At 52.1% G+C, this 18,544-nt stretch overlaps 1 protein-coding gene across 2 annotated transcripts; it reads right to left on the bottom strand.

The window, feature by feature from the left end:
* Window positions 1–1,003: 1,003 nt before the first annotated feature.
* Window positions 1,004–17,902, bottom strand: AMZ1 (archaelysin family metallopeptidase 1; the record flags this gene model as incomplete). Of its 2 annotated transcripts, none has more annotated exons than XM_079719462.1 (6): window positions 1,004–1,546; window positions 5,962–6,138; window positions 6,574–6,719; window positions 7,014–7,142; window positions 16,287–16,454; window positions 17,599–17,902. In XM_079719462.1, 6 exons carry the CDS (start codon window positions 17,900–17,902, stop codon window positions 1,004–1,006), a joined length of 1,467 nt encoding a protein of 488 aa, XP_079575588.1. The 2 variants fall into 2 exon arrangements, with proteins under 2 accessions (XP_079575588.1, XP_079575589.1); XM_079719463.1 differs by having other exon boundaries at window positions 5,962–6,069.
* Between the last annotated feature and the right edge of the window lie 642 nt (window positions 17,903–18,544).

Raw genomic sequence — 18,544 nt, 5'->3', positions numbered from 1 at the left:
GTTTGTACTGTTTTTCTTAGCAGGCCCCCCAAACTGTCTAAGCTATATGCACAAAATGTAGGAGCTGCTCCTGTTGCCTCTCCAGGTGGGAAGTAGCCGCGCCTACCCATCACTCCACGGGAGCTCTGCTGTCCGGACGAGAAGCATCTCTCCCCAGGACTCGTGAGCAGCAGCCCGGGGTATTTGATAATGAAAACGGGGTCAGTCGGTCAGGAAAACCTAACAATCAAATGTGTGAGTTGCACGTAAAGGAGTTTCAAAGAACAGGAAGCAAAGTTTGACGGAATTAAAGGAAGACAGACAGTTGCACCGGGGTGGTGGATATTTTAACATCTAAACCACTTGTTCTCTCAGCAACTGGTCGAACTAGACCAAAAAACACAGACACAGGTGTTCGGAACAAAACTCTCATCTCCTTGCCCTCACCGGTGTTGGGGTCCAGGCCACCTTTGTCAGAAAACTGTCCTGAGGATGGAGCCGCGGTTTGCTTCCACCTCTGCAAGTCACAGCAGGCAGCAGCACCTTCAGACCTGCACACGGGACACCCTCCCTTCCCACAGCAGTTGTCAGAAGAAGTGGCACATCTCTGGGCACGTGGTCTGGTAGGCGGTGGCCACCCGGAACTTTCAGGGAGACGCCCACGCCAAGTTCCAAGGTTAGAGTGCGGTTAGTGCCGCAGAAAGGGGCCCTTTCTACGGGCTTGGGGTCGGGGGAGGCGGGGGACCTTGTAGATTGCAACAAGACCCCCTTTGCCCCCCTTTGAGCGGAGGACCCACGTTGGGGACTTGCAATCTGAGTTCGCCGCAGCAGAGCCCCGAGCCCCAGGCCGCAGGAGAGACAGGCACCTGCTCTGTGCAGTCGGGTGCGGCCCAAGGACGGCCCTCGGCCGCGTCGCGAGGGTGCGGGGTCCACGTGCAGACGGATCGCCTTCCGCTTCCCGAGACACCGTCCCTTCCTCCCGCTGCCGGGCCCGCAGCGCCCTGGACGAGACGCACCAGCCGTGCTAATTGTCCTCCGCCTTCCAGCGCCGCGGGGACGCCTCAGCCCTGGACGGTTTGCGAGCGCTCAGCTTCCGCCTGAGGGAGGAGAACTTGTCGCCCAGGACTCGGCGCAGCCCCGCGCCGTCTCGGCCGCAGGGCGGGTCGTGCCGGGGGGCCGGGAGCCGCCCCGTGAACAGGTCCCAGCGGGCCAGGGCGTCCACGGCGCCGTCCACCCGCGCCAGCTCCTCCTCGGTCACGTCCCTCTCCAGGGCCTGGATGCAGGCCGCCAGCCAGCGCCCGTGCTCTGCCAGGGCCTCCCCCGGACTCTCCGCGGCCGCCAGGGAGCCCAGCCCATCCTCGGGCTCCAGCTCCGGGCCCGCGGGGAAGGCGTGGCTCCAGGCGTCCGGGGACAGGGGCTCCGACAGGCCGCTGCCCGGCTCCGAGTCGCTCTCGCCGCACAGGCCCGAGTCCGCGCTGCAGGGCAGGGTGTCCTCCGACACGGACGGCTCCCCAGCCGCCGGCCCAGGCCGCGTCCCCGCCGCCGCTAGCGTCCAGGTGTACAGTCTCTACGAGGGAGAGACGCGGGCTGAGTCGGCCTGTCCGGCCCCCTTCCCTCGCCAGGGAGCCACCAGGAGACCCAGCCCCTCTCCCGAGGGGACCCCACTGTGCCCACGACCCAGGGCGAGTGGCAGTCTGGTACCACAGGGGCCCTCGGAATGGGGCCTCTAAAGACAGCGAACTTGCAGGAGCTTTGCAAGCCTGACGGTTATTCGTGGATAATTGAGCTGACTTGTTAACACTCTGTTCAAAGCAAAGGGAATGATGGTTTTCCTACATCCCACTAGCGCCTCTGCGCGTGATGCATCCGGGCATCGGAGATGCGGTCAGCTACTGCCCACCTCCTCCCCACTCTCCTCCCGTGAGGGCTCAGAGCTGGCCGTGGTGGAGTCTTTACACCATGGAAACTGCCAGATACTCCCAATCGAGGCTTTTTCCTTAGAGGGTGCTTACCAGCACACTGCTGACTGATGGGAACAGATCCAGAGCAGGCCCAGGTGCCCCCCTCGAGGTTAGGAGTCACAGGAAGGCACGCATCAGGGGAGGGGGACGAAGGGCCTGAAAGTTCGGGTCCGATAGGCGAGCAAGACCCCAAGAAAGGAAGTGGTGAGAAACCCCAGACCTTCTGTAGGCCGCAGCTGCCCCCCCTCCACCTTACACGCACACGAGGATAATGAGCAGCTTCCGGCCAAGTCCCCACCCCTGCGCTTGGTGGGGCAGGCGCTCTGGTGACGGTGATGCCCACGCCCGTCGCATCCTGCTGAGCGCTGTCAGCCAGTCAGCAGCAGAGACACCTCCCTACGGGGGCGGTGCCTCTGGGTCCCCTCTCCAGCGAGGCAGGCTGCCTCCTCAGCGCCCCTCGATGCGCTATTTACCCCAGAGACATTTAGGGGAGACCCAGGCCGAGAGGCAACTCTGACCTGGACGTGCCCAGCCCCGTGTTCAGGGGTCCCCAGCCTGGGGTCCCCGACCAGCAGCAGCCTGGGAGCCCGCTAGAAACGTAGAGCCAACGCCTCCACAAGCAGCGGATCATCAACTCCTGCCTGTCCAAGAGCCGCTCCCCCGAGTCCAGCCCCCAGAGCCAGTGGGCTGCAGAGGCTGACCATCTCCCAGAGGAGGACGGGCTTCCCAGAACCTCAGCCACAATGAGATTCACTTGAAGCGTCTGGCTTAAAACGTCGGGTCTTCAAATTAAGCCCAAGCTGTTTTGTTGGTGGGCCTACGCCTTCATTTAACTTGGTATTTTCATCCAAAGTTGGATTTAAAGAAGAAATTACCACTCTTCCAAAAGATTGAAGAGGAGGGAACACTCCCAAAGCCATTCTATGAAGCTACCATCACCCTGATACCAGAAACAATGATACCACCAAAAAGAAAATTACACGCCAATATCTTTGATGACTACAGATGCAAAAATTCTCGACAAAATATTAGCAAACCAAATCCAACAACACATTAAAAAGTTCATACACCACGACCAAGTGGGATCCATCCCAAGTTCACAAGGATGGTTCAATATATGCAAATCAATCAATGTGATACACCACTTTAACAAAAGAAGACAAAAACCACATGATCATCTCAATAAATGCAGAAAAGTATTTGACGAAATTCAACATTATGATAAAAACTCTTACCGAAGTGGGTAGAGAGGGAACATATCTCCACATAATAAAAGCCATTTATGACAAACCCACAGCCAACATAATACTCAACTGTGAAAAGCTGAAAGCCTTCCCACTAAAATCTGGAACAAGACAAGGATGCCCACTCACACCACTTCTATTCAATATAGTATTGGAAGTCCTAGCCACAGCAATCAGACAAGGAAAAGAAAGAAAAGGTATCCAAATTGGAAGGGAAGAGGTAAAACTGTCACTCTATGTAGATGACATGATACTATAAATAGAAAACCCTAAAGACTCCACACAAAAACTACTAGAATTGGTTGCATTTCTTTACACTAGCAATGAAATATCAGAAAGGGAATGTAAAAAAGAAAGTACCTTTTAAAATTGCACCACAGAATTAAAATACCAAGGCGGTGAAAGTCTTATATGCTGAGATCTATAAAACATTAATAAAGGAAACTAAAGATGATTCAAAGAAATGGAAAGATATCCCATGCATTTGGATTGGAAGAATTAATATTGTTAAAATGGCAATACTACCCAAAGCAATCTACAGGTTTAATGCGATCCCTATCAAATTACCCATGACATTTTTCACAGAACTAGAACAAATAATCCAATAATTTATATGGAACCATAAAAGACCCAGAATTGCCAAAGCAATCCTGAGGGGGGGGGGGCGTGGAAAGCAGGAGGCATAACCCTCCCAAACTTCAGACAATACTACAAAGCTACAGTAATCAAAACTGTGGTATTGGCACAAAAACAGACATATGGATCAATGGAACAGAATAGAGAGCCCAGACATAAACCCACACACCTAAGGTGAATTAATCTTCGACAAAGGATACAAGAATATAAAGTGGGAAGAAGATAGCCTCTTCAGCAAGTGGTGCCAGGAAAGTTGGACAGCTGCATGTAAATCAGTGAAATTAGAACACACCCTCACACCATGCATAAAAAGAAACTCAAAAGGGCTTAAAGAGTTAAACATAATACATGACACCATAAAACTAGAAGAGAGTATAGCCAAAACATTCTCTGATATAAATCATACAAATGTTTTCTTAGGTCAGTCTCCCAAGGCAATAGAAATAAAAACAAAAATAAATAAATGGGACCTAATCAAACTTACAAGCTTTTGTACAGCAAAGGAAACCATAAATCAAATGAAAAGACAACCTATGAAATGGGAGAAAGTTTTTGCAAATGAGGCGACTGACAAGGGCTTAATCTCCAAAATATACGAACAGCTCATACAACTCAATAACAAAAAAAAACAAACCACCCAGTCAAAAACTGGGCAGAAGACCTAAATAGACATTTCTCCTAAGAAGACATACAGATGGCCAATAGGCACATAAAAAGATGCTCAACATCACTAATTATTAGAGAAATGCAGATCAAAACTACAAGGAGGTATCACCATACACCAGTCAGAGTGGCCATCATTAAAAAGTCTACAAATAACAAATGCTGGAGAGGGTGTGGAGAAAAGGGAACCCTCCTACACTGTTGGGGGGAAGGTAAACTGGTGCAGCTACTAGGGAAAACAGTATGGAACTTCCTCAGAAAACTAAAAATAGAATTACCATATGATCCAGCAATTCCACTGCTGGGCATATATCCAGACAAAACTCTAATCCAAAAAGATAAATGCACCCCTACGTTCACAGCAGCACTATTTACAAAAGCCAAGACATAAAAACAACCTAAATGTCCATTGACAGATGAATGGATAAAGAAGATGTGGTACATATATACAATGGAATACTACTCAGCCATAAAAAAGAATGAAATAATGCCAATTGTAGCAACATGGATGCAACTAGAGATTATCATACTAAGTGAATTAAGTCAGAGAAAGACAAATACCATATGCTATCACTTATATGTGGAATCTAAAAAATGACACAAGTGAACATATCTACAAAACAGAAACAGACTCACAGATGTAGAGAACAGACTTGTGGTTGCCAAGGGGGAGGGGGGTGGGCGAGGAATGGATGGGGAGTTTGGAACTATTACATATAGAATGGATAAACAACAAGGTCCTACTGTATAGCACAGAGAACTATATCCAATATCCTGGGATAAACCGTAATGGAAAAGAATATACAAAAGAATGTATGTATATATATATATGTATAACTGAGTCACTTTGCTGTACAGCAGAAATCAACACAACATTGTAAATCAACTATACTTCAATTAAAAATAATAAAAGATTTTTAAAAAGAAAATAACCACCACCTGCCTTTGAACTGTGAACTCAGAGTAAAGTGTCTGAGTTTGCAAACGAACTTCCCCGTAGGATAAGGTTTCTCCCTGCAGTGGAGCAGATGGACCCGGTTCCCTAGGGTCCCTCTTGGGCCCTGCTGCCCGGCAGTGCCTCGTGCGGACAGCAGAGGGCAGCATCGCCGCGCTGGCTCAGCCCCCGCTCAGGGCGGGGCCGGATTAAGAGCAGCTCCTGCCTTTCCACAGTGATTCTTGGTTAGTCTGGTTCCGCCTCCTCCTCCGGAGGGGCTGTGAGCCAATTAGGGAGAAAGTGTTGCTGGGGAAGGCCCCTTGGTGATGCCAGAACCGGCCCGAGTACAGGAAGCTCTAGGACAGGGTCTAGTACACGGTCAGTGCCCGGTAAAGACCGGCTCTGATTAGGGTTGCCTGGGAAATAAAAGCCGTGCGCCCCTGTGGTGACAGCCACCAGCACTGGGCCAGGCGCCTGGCGGAGGACTCAGCCAGACCCACGAGATCCGCAGACCTGTTCACCCCTCCCCCTGCCCGCGACTCACCTTGTACCTGTCCACAAGCTTGAAGCCCAGGATGTGCTGCAGCTTCCGAAGGCAGACGGGGCAGAGGTCCGGGGGCCGCCGCAGGGCCTCGTCCAGGCTGAGGGCGCCCTGCATGAGGCAGCGGAGCCAGCGGCAGTTCCCCAGGCCCAGGAGGTGGCAGAGCTCGTGGCACGTGACCTGAGGGAGAAGGTCCCCACCGCCTTGCATCCTGGGGCCCGCCACCCGCCGATCCCCGGGACCCCTGGGTGCGGGGGCTACTCTGGGCTCCAGGGAGAAAGGCAAGCTGGTGTGGTCAGCTCTGGGGGCCTCAGAGCATGGAGGTTTGGGTGTCGGACAGACGAGGGCTCAAATCCCAGCCCTGCCACTTGAGAGCTGTGTGACCTTGGACAAAGCACTTGGCGTTTCTGAGCCTTAGTGGCCAGAGTCCCTCAAGTGAAGGATGGTCCTCAGCACTGTGAGGGCTGGACCCAGGGCTTGATGGCCGTCCACTCACGCCCTTCTGTCTGATTCCACGCCCTAGCATCTTCCTGGAGCTCGCCAGAACCCCCAGCAGCCCCTCCTCTTCCTGTCCCCCGCCTTCTCCCGCCACCTGGGCAGCACCCCAACACCCACCTTGCAGCACTGGACCATCCCCAGGGCGCTGAAGCACACGGTCCGGCCTCTGTCCTGCAGGGGTGCCTCGGGGGCCAGGTCAGGGGTGCTGGGCCCCCGCTGCAGGGATTCCCCCGAGAAGCGCGCAAAGCTGCAGACGCCCACTTCTGGGGAGATGCAGAGAAGCGGAGGCTCCAGGAGCGGCCTCAGCTCAGGGAGCCCCGGGCAAGGCCACCCTCCTCGGGATGCACACGTCCTAGAGGCCCCGCCCTGCCCCGGGGCCTGGCCCAGGAGGGGCGAGAGCTGGGACTGCACGTTCAAGAGAGCATTTCCATATATGCCCATTCTCTCCCCCAGGAGGGGTTCTGGGAGAAACAGCGAGGGGATGATGTCCCCACGTGTTCCAGGCCCTGTTCCCAAGCCTCAGGGCTGAGGCAGGAGGCCCCCAGGTGCCGGCTCACCATGCCCCGGGAGGAACGTGCCGAAGGTGAAGGTCCAGGCCTCGCGGGGGTACAGGTCGGACAGCGTGAGGCCCAGCACGCATAACGCATCGCCCGGCTTGCTGCTCTTCAGGAAAGACAGGATGCCGTCTGCGGGGACAGGGCCAGAGGGGGCAGTGAGAGGGGGGCTGGGCCCCCCGCTCCGGGCCCAGCCCCCTCTTCCTCTGCCTGGGACCAGCTCGTCCCACAGTCGGACGCAAGCTAGTGACATTCCATGAAAAACTCAGACTGAGGCCAAAAACTCAGCAGACGAGCTGCACCATGTGAAGCGGGGGCTACGGGCCTGGGCCTCGGGGGGGAGAAAGAGCTGAGGTCTGGACAGGGTAGTCCAAGTGGGGACACCAAAAAGGCCGCCGGGCCAACGAGACCGGTGTTCGTGGGAAGAGCCGTTGCAGCCTCGGGCAGCTGATTGATGGCCCCAAAGACGTGGCATCTCATCCCCGGGACCTGTGCGTGCGTTCCTCACCTGGCAGAAGGGAGCAGATGTGGTTAAATTAAAGGTCTCCCAGCGGGAAGGTGATTCTGGATTACCCAGCTGGACCCGATGGAATCACCAGGGTCCTCACGAGAGGAGGCAGGAGGGTCAGAGAGAGCTGACGGGGCCACAGCGCCGGCTCTGGAGGAGGAGGGGCTGCAGGCCAGGCAACGGGGCCTCCCCGGGGCCTCCCGAAGGAGCCAGCCCTGCCAGTGCCTGGAGTTTAGTCCTGGGAGACTTCCATCCTCAGAACTGTAAGAGAACGAGTGTTGTATAAGCTGCTAAGTCACTGCTAAGTAAGTGGTTACAGCAGTTCCCGGGAGCGCGGGTGTAGACGCGTGGCTGAGGCGGGGTGTGAAGGAGCCCCGCGGGCACAGGCAGCGGGCTGAGAGGTCCACGACCAGGAGGGTCTCAGAGTGATGGGGCGGAGGAGAGGGGAGGCGATACAACCGGGGGACAAAGACCTTCTCCAAGGGCTGTGGCTACAGAGAGGAGCTGAGAAGCAGGGTGGCAGCTGGCGGGGCACAGCGGGCCAGAGAGCGTGTTAGGACGGGAGGAGTCGCAGCAGCTCGTCCGTCCGAGGGGGGACGGCGGGGAGAGCTGCCGGGTGGGTGGGAGCAGGCGCGGGCGGGGGGCGGAGGGCTCGGGCGGGTCCGTGAAGAGCGGCTAGGCCAGCAGTCCACGACGGGGAGCACGGATGCAACAGGCAGGGAGCCGCCGTCAGGGAAGCTTGGCAGTCCCCCTTGGTCTGTATTTCCTCAGCAAAAAAAAAGCAAGGTCGTTGTCAGAAGGAAGGGGAAGGAGAAGACCTGAGGGCCCGGGGCGCCGGGCACCACCCAGGACCCCTCGGGCCTACAGTCGTGCATTGAGGGGACCACCGGAGGGTGCGTTTTTCTCCAGTCGCGTTCAGCTGCCGGGGAGACAGGAGTCGGATTTACCCAGGTGTGGACAGGAGGGGAAGAGGGTGGCCGAGCCGGGAGGGTAGGAGTCAGGGCAGGAAGCAGATCCAGACAGCGCGACGGGGGAAGGACCAGCGGGTTGTACCTGATGATCAAGGAACCGTTAGCAGGAAACTGGAGAGACGGCGGGAAATGTCGGGGGGGGGGGTGGCGTTGAGAGTGAGATGCTTGAAAGCCCCGCTGCAGAGACGGCACAGTTGCGGGTCATGACAAGGCCTAGCCCGGCACTGTCCGTAGAAACACAGTGTGACCTGAATGTGTGACTGAGTTTTAAGTTTTACTAATTTTAAAGTAAATTAAAACATCAAATTGATTTTAATAATATACATATTTTAACCTAACATATCCAAAATTTTAACATGTCATCAAGTATTAAAAAGTAAGATTGTTTACGTAGTTTTTCGTGCTGAGTCTTCAATGCGGGTGTGCGTGTGCGTGTTCAGTAGCCACATGTGGCCAGTGGCTGCTGTCCGGACAGCCCAGGTCCAGGTGTGACCTTGGGATGAGTGGCTGAGACCATGGAGGAGACCAACGAATGTTAGTTCTTAAGGTGACACTGACAGCGATGATTGTTACAGGTTGAGCTGTGTCTCCACAGAAAGATAATGTGGAAGTCGTAATGCCCGGTGCGTGAAATGTGACCTTACTTGGGGACAGGGTTTGCAGATGTAATCAAGTTAAGGTGAGGTCAGTAGGGTGGGCCTAATCCAATTCGCCTGGGGTCCTTCTAAGAGGAGAAGCGACACAAGCTACGTGATGATGGAGGCCGAGGTTGGACCAAGGACCACCGGCCGCCACCAGGGGTGGAGGAGGTGAGGAGGGGTCCCCCGGAGCGTTCACAGGGGACAGGGCCGGCCAACACCTTGGTCTCAGAATTCTGGTCTCCGGACCGTGAGATAACACACTTCTGCTGTTTTAAGCCACCCAGTTTGTGGTGCTTCGTTACAGCGGCCGCAGGAAACGAACACAGCCATCTAAACCACGTAATCTGACCGCGGGAATCCCACCTCTCGTGGCCTCTGCACGCCACCTGCTTGCTGAGCCCTCCCGGGCCCCGTTCCTTCCCAGGGGCCCGCGAAGCCTAGGGCGGGGGAAACAGCAGTCTGTTCAGCAGTCATCAGAGATGGACACCCGGACCCCGGCACCACAGCCCCTGGGGCAGCTGGACAGATGCTGGGTTTCCCCCGAGTCAGGCGGAAGCAACGGCAGGCGTGGTGGCGCCGCACGGGGCAGAAGGGGCAGGGCCCAGGCCGGCCACTGCTCCTCAGGCCCCGCTCAGACCCTCGGGGACGGGGGAGGGCTGTGCCCAGTGAGGGACCGAGGCTGCAGTCTGGGACAGAGAAAGGGGCGCGCCACCGTTGGGATGGCACCCACCCGGCCAGTAGTCCCTGTCAGCCCCAGAAACTCAACAGCAGCTGTAACAGCACACTACCTGCCACTACAAGATAACCAAACAAGCCGAGTGAAAGACAAAGAACAGCTTCTTAAGGCATTGAAGATGGGGGACGGGTGGCTACAGGGGGCACGGAGGAAGGCTTGGGGGGGCGAGGCAAGCTGTTCTACACACTCTTATGGTGATGGCTATGTGATGTGTGTGTGTGTGTGTGTCAGGACTCAGAACGGTTACACCCAGAAGGAATAATTTCTCTATATGTAAATTATGCCTCAATAAACAGGACTTTTAAAACACCAGAGACCTAATGAGAAACTAGAAACAGGGAGAAGATTAAAATCCCAAGAGATGAAGCTGAGCTGTTTCTGAGGCGGGGGATGGGAAGGTGACCCTGATGACACAGCCCCTGCTCTGCCGGCTACCCCAAAGGGCTGCACCCGGGGAGAGGAAGGCTGTACTCCTGGGGTCATCAGGGTGGCCCAGACCGTCAGCTCCCTTTGGTGCCTGGCCAAGGAGAAATAAAATCCTCTCTGCAGAAAAACTACATCCCAGGCCACAAATTCTTCTAAAAGTTAAACTAATTTTTCACATAAGACGTCCAGCTAACAATCAAAAATAAGACACACAACGAGGCAAAAGAACCAAGACAGAATTAGCAGAAATAGCACAAAGAGCAACATGGGCGCTCCAAATGCTGGACTCACAGACACAGATTATAAAGCAATTATGCTCATAGATATAAATGCTAAATGTAATTTTAGCCAGGAATTGGGAATGATGAAAAAAGTGACACTGGGACATCCCTGGCAGTCCAGTGGTTAAGACTCTGAGCCCCCAATGCAGGGGGCCCAGGTTCCATCCCTGGCTAGGGAACTACATCCCACATGCATGCTACAACTAAGAGTTCACATGCCACAACTAAGGATACCGTGTGCTGCAACTAAGGAGCCCTCGAGCCACGATTAAGGAGCCCACCTGCTGCAACTAAGACCTGGCACAACCAAATAAATAAATAAATAAATTTCTAAAAATTAAAAAACAAAGTGACACTGCTGCATCAAAAAGAATAAAATACCTAGGAATAAACCTACCTAAGGAGGCAAAAAACCTGTACTCGGAAAACTATAAGACACTGATGAAAGATCCTGGGACAAGATGACAGAGTAGAAGGACCCTGAGCTCCCCTCTCACGAGCACATCACAGCTAACTGCTGAATGGCCACCAGTAAAAAAGACGAATCTACCAAAAAAGATACTCCACATCCAAAGACATAAAGAAGAAACCCAAAGAGACAGTAGAAGGAGCACATTCACAATATAATCAAATCCCATACCCCACAGGTGGGTGACCCGCAGACTGGAGAACAATTATATCACAGACGTTCTCCCACAGGAGTGAGAGTTCTGAGCCCCACACCAGGCTCCCCAGCCTAGGGGTCCGGCATTGGGAGGAGGAGCCCCAGAGCATCTGGCTTTGAAGGCCAGTGGAGCTTGAGTGCAGGAGCTCCACAGGACTGGGGAAACAGAGACTCCTTCCTCCCTTGCAGGATGCACACAAGGTCTTGTGTGCACCAGGATCCAGGGCAAAAGCAGTGACTTCATAGGAACCTGGGCCAGGCCAACCTGCTGGTCTTGCAGGGTTTCCTGGGGAGGCCGGGGGCAGCTATGGTTCACTGTGGGTCCAAGGACACTGGTGGTGGAGATACTGGGGGATATTCATCAGTGTGAGCCCTCCTGGAGGCCGCCATGTTAGCACCAAGACCTGGCCCCACCCATCAACATGCTCCAGAGTTGGGACGCCTCAGGTAAAACAACCAACAGGGCGAGAACACAACCCACCCATCAGCAAACTGGCTTCCAAAGACTTTCTGAGTCCACGGCCACCTCTAGACACACCCCTTGACACAGCCCTGCTCACCAGAGGGCCAGGACCCAGCTCCATCCACCAGAAGCCTGCACAAATTTGATAAACCTTTAGCCAGACTCATCAAGAAAAAAAGGGAGGGGCTTCCCTGGTGGCGCAGTGGTTGAGAGTCCGCCTGCCGATGCAGGGGACGCGGGTTTCTGCCCCAGTCCAGGAAGATCCCACATGCTGCGGAGCGGCTGGGCCCATGAGCCATGGCCGCTGGGTCTGCGCGTCCGGAGCCTGTGCTCCGCAACAGGAGAGGCCACAGCAGTGAGAGGCCCGCGTACCACAAAAAAAAAAGAAAAGAAAAAAAGGGAGAGTGCCCAGACCAATAAAATTAGAAATGAAAAAGAAGTTACAACCAACACCACAGAAATACAAAGAACCATACACAAAAATCTGTTGCATTCCTATACACTAACAATGAAAGTTCAGAAAGAGAAATTAAGGAAACAATCCCATTTGCCATCGCATCAAAAAGAATAAAATACCTAGGAATAAACCTACCTAAGGAGGCAAAAGACCTATACTCTGAAAACTGTAAGATGCTGATGAAAGAAATCAAAGATGACACAGACAGAAAAACATACCATGTTCTTGGATCAGAAAAATTGATATTGTCAAAACGACCATACTACCCAAAGCAGCCTACAGATTTAATGCAATCCCTATCAAATTACCACAGACATTTTTCACAGAACTAGAAAAAAATTTTTTAATTTTAATGGAAACACGAAAGACTCTGAACAGCCAAAGCAATCTTGCAAAAGAAAAACAGAGCTGGAGGAATCAGGCTCCCTGCCTTCAGACTATACTACAAAGCTACAGTAATCAAAACAGCATGGTTCTAACAAAAAAAACAGAAATGTAAGAACAGATAGTATAGAATTCCTAGAGGAAAGCATAAATCATAGCAGTATTTTTTGGATCTGTCTCCTAAGGCAAAGAAAAGAAAAGCAAAAATAAACAAACAGGACCTAATTAAACTTAAAAGTTTGCACAGCAAAGAAAACCATAAACAGAATGAAAAGACAACCTACAGAATGGGACAAAATATTTGAAAATTATGCAACTGACAAGACATTAATCTCCAAATAGTTCACACAAATAGTTCATAGAGCTCAATATAAAAAAAAAAAAACCACCCAATCGAAAAATGGGCAGAAGATCTAAATAGACATTTCTCCAAAGAAAACATACAGATGGCCAAAAGGCACATGAAAAGATGCTCAATATCACTAATTATTAGAGAAATGCAAATCAAAACTACAAGGAGGTATCACCTCACCAGTCAGAATGGCCATCATCAAAAAGTCTACAAATAATAAATGCTGGAGAGGGTGTGAAGAAAAAGGAACCCTCCTACACTGCTGGTGGGAATGTAAACTGGTGCAGCTCCTATGGAAAACAACATGGAGGTTCCTTAAAAAACTAAAAATAGAACTATCATATGATCCTACATTCCCACTCCTGGGCATGTATCCAGAGAAAACTGTAATTTGAAAGGATACATGCACTCCACTGTTCATTGCAGCACTATTTACAATAGCCAAGACATGGAAGCAACCTAAATGTCCATCGACACATGAATGGATAAAGAAGAAGATGTGGTATATTCATACATGGAATATTATTCAGCCATAAGAAAGAATGAAATAATACCATTTCAGCAACATGGATGGACCTACAGATTATCATAGTAAGTGAAGTAAATCAGAGAAAGACAAATATCATATGATATTGCTTATATGTGGAATCTTAAAAAAAAATGATACAAATGAACTTATATACAAAACAGAAACACAGAAAACAAACTTCTGGTTACCAAAGGGGAAGGGGAGGAGGGATAAATTAGGAGTTTGAGATGAACATACACACACGACTATGTATAAAGTAAGTAACCAAACAGGACCTGCTGTATAGCCCAGGGAACTCTACTCGATAGTTTGTAATAACATATAAGGAAAAAGAATCTGAAAAAAATAGATACATATGTATGTATAAATGAATCACTTTGTTATATACCTGAAACTAACCCAACATTGTAAATCAACTATACTTCACTTAAAAAAAAAACAAAAACAGAGAATAATGAAGCCAAAAATAAAAATAAATAAATAAATGTTAAACTACCCTCATGTTCCTGGAATAAATATAAGTGAGTTGTAATGTATTTTACATATTTCTAGATTTGATTTGCTAATATTTTACATTAGAGTTCTTATAATATGAGAAACTGGTTTCCAATTTTCCTTACTAATAATGTCTGTAAGGGCTTCCCTGGTGGTGCAGTGGTTGAGAGTCCACCTGCTGATGCAGGGGACATGGGTTCGTGCCCCGGTCCAGGAAGATCCCACATGCTGCAGAGCGGCTAGGCCTGTGAGCCATGGCCGCTGGGCCTGCGCATCCAGAGCCTGTGCTCCGCAAGGGGAGAGGCCACAACAGTAAGAGGCCCGCGTACCACAAAAATAATAATAATAATAATAATAATGTCTATAAAATTTTGTTATCAATATCTTGCTATTCGTATTGAAAAGAATGCAGTGTTTCTACTTTGTCTCTCTTTTGGAAGAACAAAAAAAGCACTGATGAAAGAAACTGAAGATGACACAAACAGATGGAAAGATATAACCATGTTCTTGGATTGGAAAAATCAATATTGTTAAAATGACCATACTACCCAAAGCAATCTACAGATTCAAAGCAATCCCTATCAAATTACCAATGGCATTTTTTTCACAGTACTGGAACAAATAATTTTAGAATTTGTATGGAAACAAAAAAGACCCCAAACAGCCAAAGCCATCTTGAGAAAGAAAAACAGAGCTGGAGGTATCACACTCCCTGAATTCAGGCTATATTACAAAGCTACAGCAATCAAAACAGTATGGGGGACTTCCCTGGTGGTGCAGTGGTTAAGAATCTGCCTGCCAGTTCGAGCCCTGGTCTGGGAAGATCCCACATGCCACAGAACAACCAAGCCCGTGTGCCACAACTACTGAGACTTCACTCTAGAGCCTGCGAGCCACAACTACTGAACCTGTGTGCCACAACTGCTGAAGTCCATACGCCTAAAGCCTGTGCTCAGCAACAAGAGAAGCCACCACGATGAGAAGCACACGCACCACAGCGAAGAGTGGCCCCCACGTGCTGCAAATAGAGAAAGCCCTTGCACAGCAACAAAGACCCAACACAGCCAAAAATTAATTAATTAATTAATCTTAAAAAAAAAAAGAACAGTATGGTACTGGCACAAAAACAGAAATATAGATCAATGATACAAGATAGAAAGCCCAGAAATAAACCCATGTATTTATGGTCAATTAATCTATGACAAAGGAGGCAAGAATATACAATGGAGAAAAGACAGTCTCTTCAATAAGTGGTGCTGGGAAAGCTGGATGGCTACATGTAAAGAATGAAATTAGAACATTCTCTAACACCACCTACAAAAATAAACTCGAAATGGATTAAAGACCTAAATGTAAGACTGGATGCTGTAAAACTCCTAGAGGAAAACATAGGCAGAACACTCTTTGACAGAAATTGTAGCAATATTTTTTTGGATCCGCCTCCTGAAACAAAAAAAAAGCAAAAATAAACAAACGGGGACTAATTAAACTTAAAAGCTTTTGCTCAGCAAAGGAAACCACTGACAAAATGAAAAGACAACCTACAGAATGGGAGAAAATATTTGCAAATCATATGACCAATAGGGGTTAATATCCAAAATATATAAAGAAGTCATACAACTCAACATCAAAAAAACAAACAATCTGATTAAAAAATAGGCAGAAGAACTGAATACACATTTTTCCAAAGAGGAAATGGAGATGACCAACAGGCACATGAAAAGATGCTCAACATCACTAATCATCAGGGAAATGCAAATCAAAACCACAATGAGGTATCACCTCACACCTCTCAGAATGGCCATCATCAAAAAGAACACAAATAACAAATGTTGTCTAGGATGTGGAGAAAAGAGAACCCTCATACACTGTTGGTGAGAACGTAAACTGGTGCAGCCACTGTGGAAAACAGTATGGAGGTTTCTCAAAAAACTAAAAATAGAGCTACCATATGATCCAGCAATCCCACTCCTGGGTATATATCCAAAAAAAACCAAAACATGAAGCCCAGTGTTTATAGCAGGATTATTTACAGTTTCCAAGATATGGAAGCAACCTAAATGTCCATCGACAGATGAAGGGATAAAGAAGATGTGGTATATATATATATATATATGTATATATACACAATGGAATACTACTCAGCCATAAACAAGAATTAAATATTGCCATTTGCAGCAACATGGATGAACTTGGAGAGCATTTTGCTAAGTGAAATAAGTCAGAGAAAGACAAATACTATATGATATCACTTATATGTGGAATCTAAAAAAATAACAACAAACTAGTGAATATAACAAAAAGAAACACAAGCGGCGGACGCCTGCCCTTGCGCTGGCCTGACCTGTGCCCACACCGCATGCACTCACCTGTGTGGAGCTGGAGCCTGTCAGAGTCCTGACTGGGGCGTGATGAGCAGTGGATGGAAGTGGCCGCCACCGATGGCAGACACCTGACCTGCAGGCCCACGAAGAAGGCCTCTGTGCAGCTCCGCAGGTGGTCCAGAAGCGCGCCGCCTGCCGGCCCCTCGCTCAGATCTGGGGGCGGAGCAGTGCCATCAGGCCCCCTACCCGCTCCTCGGAGCCCCCATCTGCCTGTGCCCAGCACCCTGGACACAGACCAAGGCTGGAAGCCAGGAGACCTGCGAGAAGGTGGCTGCAGTGTCCCCAGGCCAGCAGCTTGCCCAGGAGGTGATTAGAAATGCAGATCCCCAGGCCCACCCCAGATCTCTGGAACCAGAGCCCACATTTTAACAAGATGAGCTGTCAGCGGGGAGACAACATGGATGGTTTGGGAGTTTGGAAGCAGAGTCTACAGACAGAGGTGGCCGACTGGCCAGGGGAGGATGGAACAGGAGGGTGTCTGCAGGCCTCTGGTCCTCAGGGCAGGAGGGTGGGTAATGAGCCTGCGTGGGGCGAGGCCTGCCTTGGCATGCAGAGCCAGTGGCCCGCCGCCTCATCCCCAGCACCTGGCCAGCAAGGCCCAGAGAGCCTGGTCGAGGCATCTCGGCCCTTGGTCCACGCACAGCCCCTCACACCTGGTGTCCCCAGTCTGAGCGCTGGAGGACGATGCAGGAGTCCCCGAGTCCCCGCCAGGCCCTGTCAGTGTCTCCAAGTACAGCTTCGGGGTTAAGAGCAGGGCACTGGGGTCAAATCCTGCCTCTACCAGTCAACAGCTCTGTGACTTGGGCAGGTCAAGTGACCCCTCCCAGCCTCAGTGTCCTCACCGATGAAGTGGGGTAACCCTGACCCCAGCACCCCTCACCACAGAGGAAGCAGCCAGTACAGTGCCTAGGACAGCACTGGCTTCAACAGATAGGGCCAGGGGTGCTTCTACCCACAGGTGGATGAGGCGGCACCTGTGGGTAGCACAGGGCAGTGATGCTGCCCAAGGGGCCCCAGGGCCCTGGGCTTTCTGAACAGCGTGGAGCTGAGGCGGGGGAGGGCTGAGTCTCACCCCCGAACCCCAAGCACACCAGCACATCCCCCTCGTATCAGGTCCTGCCTGGGGTCCGGGCACAGACCTCCCCACCTCAGGCTAGTCCAGGCCCTCGTCCCCCACCGGGGTGTCCTGATGGCCCAGGAGGCCGCCCTCCAGCTCACTGCCACTTGCTGCCCCACGGGGTCCACGCCCACGCCCGTCGGTACCCACGGGCTGCAGGTATGCACGGGCTGCAGGTACCTATGGGCTGCAGGTAAATGTGCTTCCGAGCCAGGCTCTGCTTCCGGGGCGCCAGGGCAGCGTGGAAGGTCTCGAAGTCCTCGGGAGCCTCAGGGCGGCTGAGGAGCCAGTCGAAGCCCGTGTGGATGAGCAGCGTGCGGAAGAACGTCCTCCGAGGGTTGTAGGCCTCAGCCAGGAAGAGCCGCTCGGCTGGGGAGAAGGTGGACGTGTAGAGCTGCCGCAGGGCTGGGTCGGTGGACAGCAGCGCGTCCTTCAGGGCCCGGGGGCCGAAGCTGAACTCCTGGGCCGGCCGGCACTGCAGCATGACGGGCCTGGCCACGCTGGGGAGGCCCCACGGCCGCCCATGCACCACCCAGGGCCTGGCCACCAGCTCGTCCTCGGCCTTCCCTTGGGCCGAGCGCAGCAGCCACGTGGGATCCCGGCACGTGGACCAGAGGCTGAGGGCCTGCGAGGCCCAGCTCCGCCGGGCGTCGGGCCTCCTCGGCGGCAGCAAGCGGCTCGGACACCCTCTGGCCCGTCGGCACCTGCAGGGAGACGCCCGGCTGAGCCTCCGGCCGTTCTCTCAGGCCCGGGGAAGGGGCTCTGTGGGGAGGAACGCACCCCCCAGGACACGGCAGCTGCACCCAGCCAGGCCAGGAACGCCGTTTTCTCCTCTTCTCGGGGGCCGGGTCTTTAACCAGCACCAAGTGTGGGGAAGCGTCCTCCCTCCCCCGAAGCAGGGATGCGGTTTCCATGGAACCCTGGTGAGGACCGCGCAGACTCGCCCCTTCCCAGCCCTCAGGAGGGAGGGCGCGCTGGCAGTGAGACCCCCCACCCTTGTGCTGAGCACCCGCAAAGCCAGAGGCCCCTCCGCCAGGAGACCAGCCACCCCTGAGCCCTCTGTGGTCACCCCACTGCCTGGGCCACCTCAGCACCTGCAGCCACCGGCTTTCCCAGCAAGGGCCCC

This window comes from Hyperoodon ampullatus (assembly GCF_949752795.1).
Source record: "Hyperoodon ampullatus genome assembly, chromosome: 14".
NCBI classification, from domain to species: Eukaryota; Metazoa; Chordata; class Mammalia; order Artiodactyla; family Ziphiidae; genus Hyperoodon; species Hyperoodon ampullatus.
This window is presented reverse-complemented; position numbering and strand designations above follow the sequence as displayed.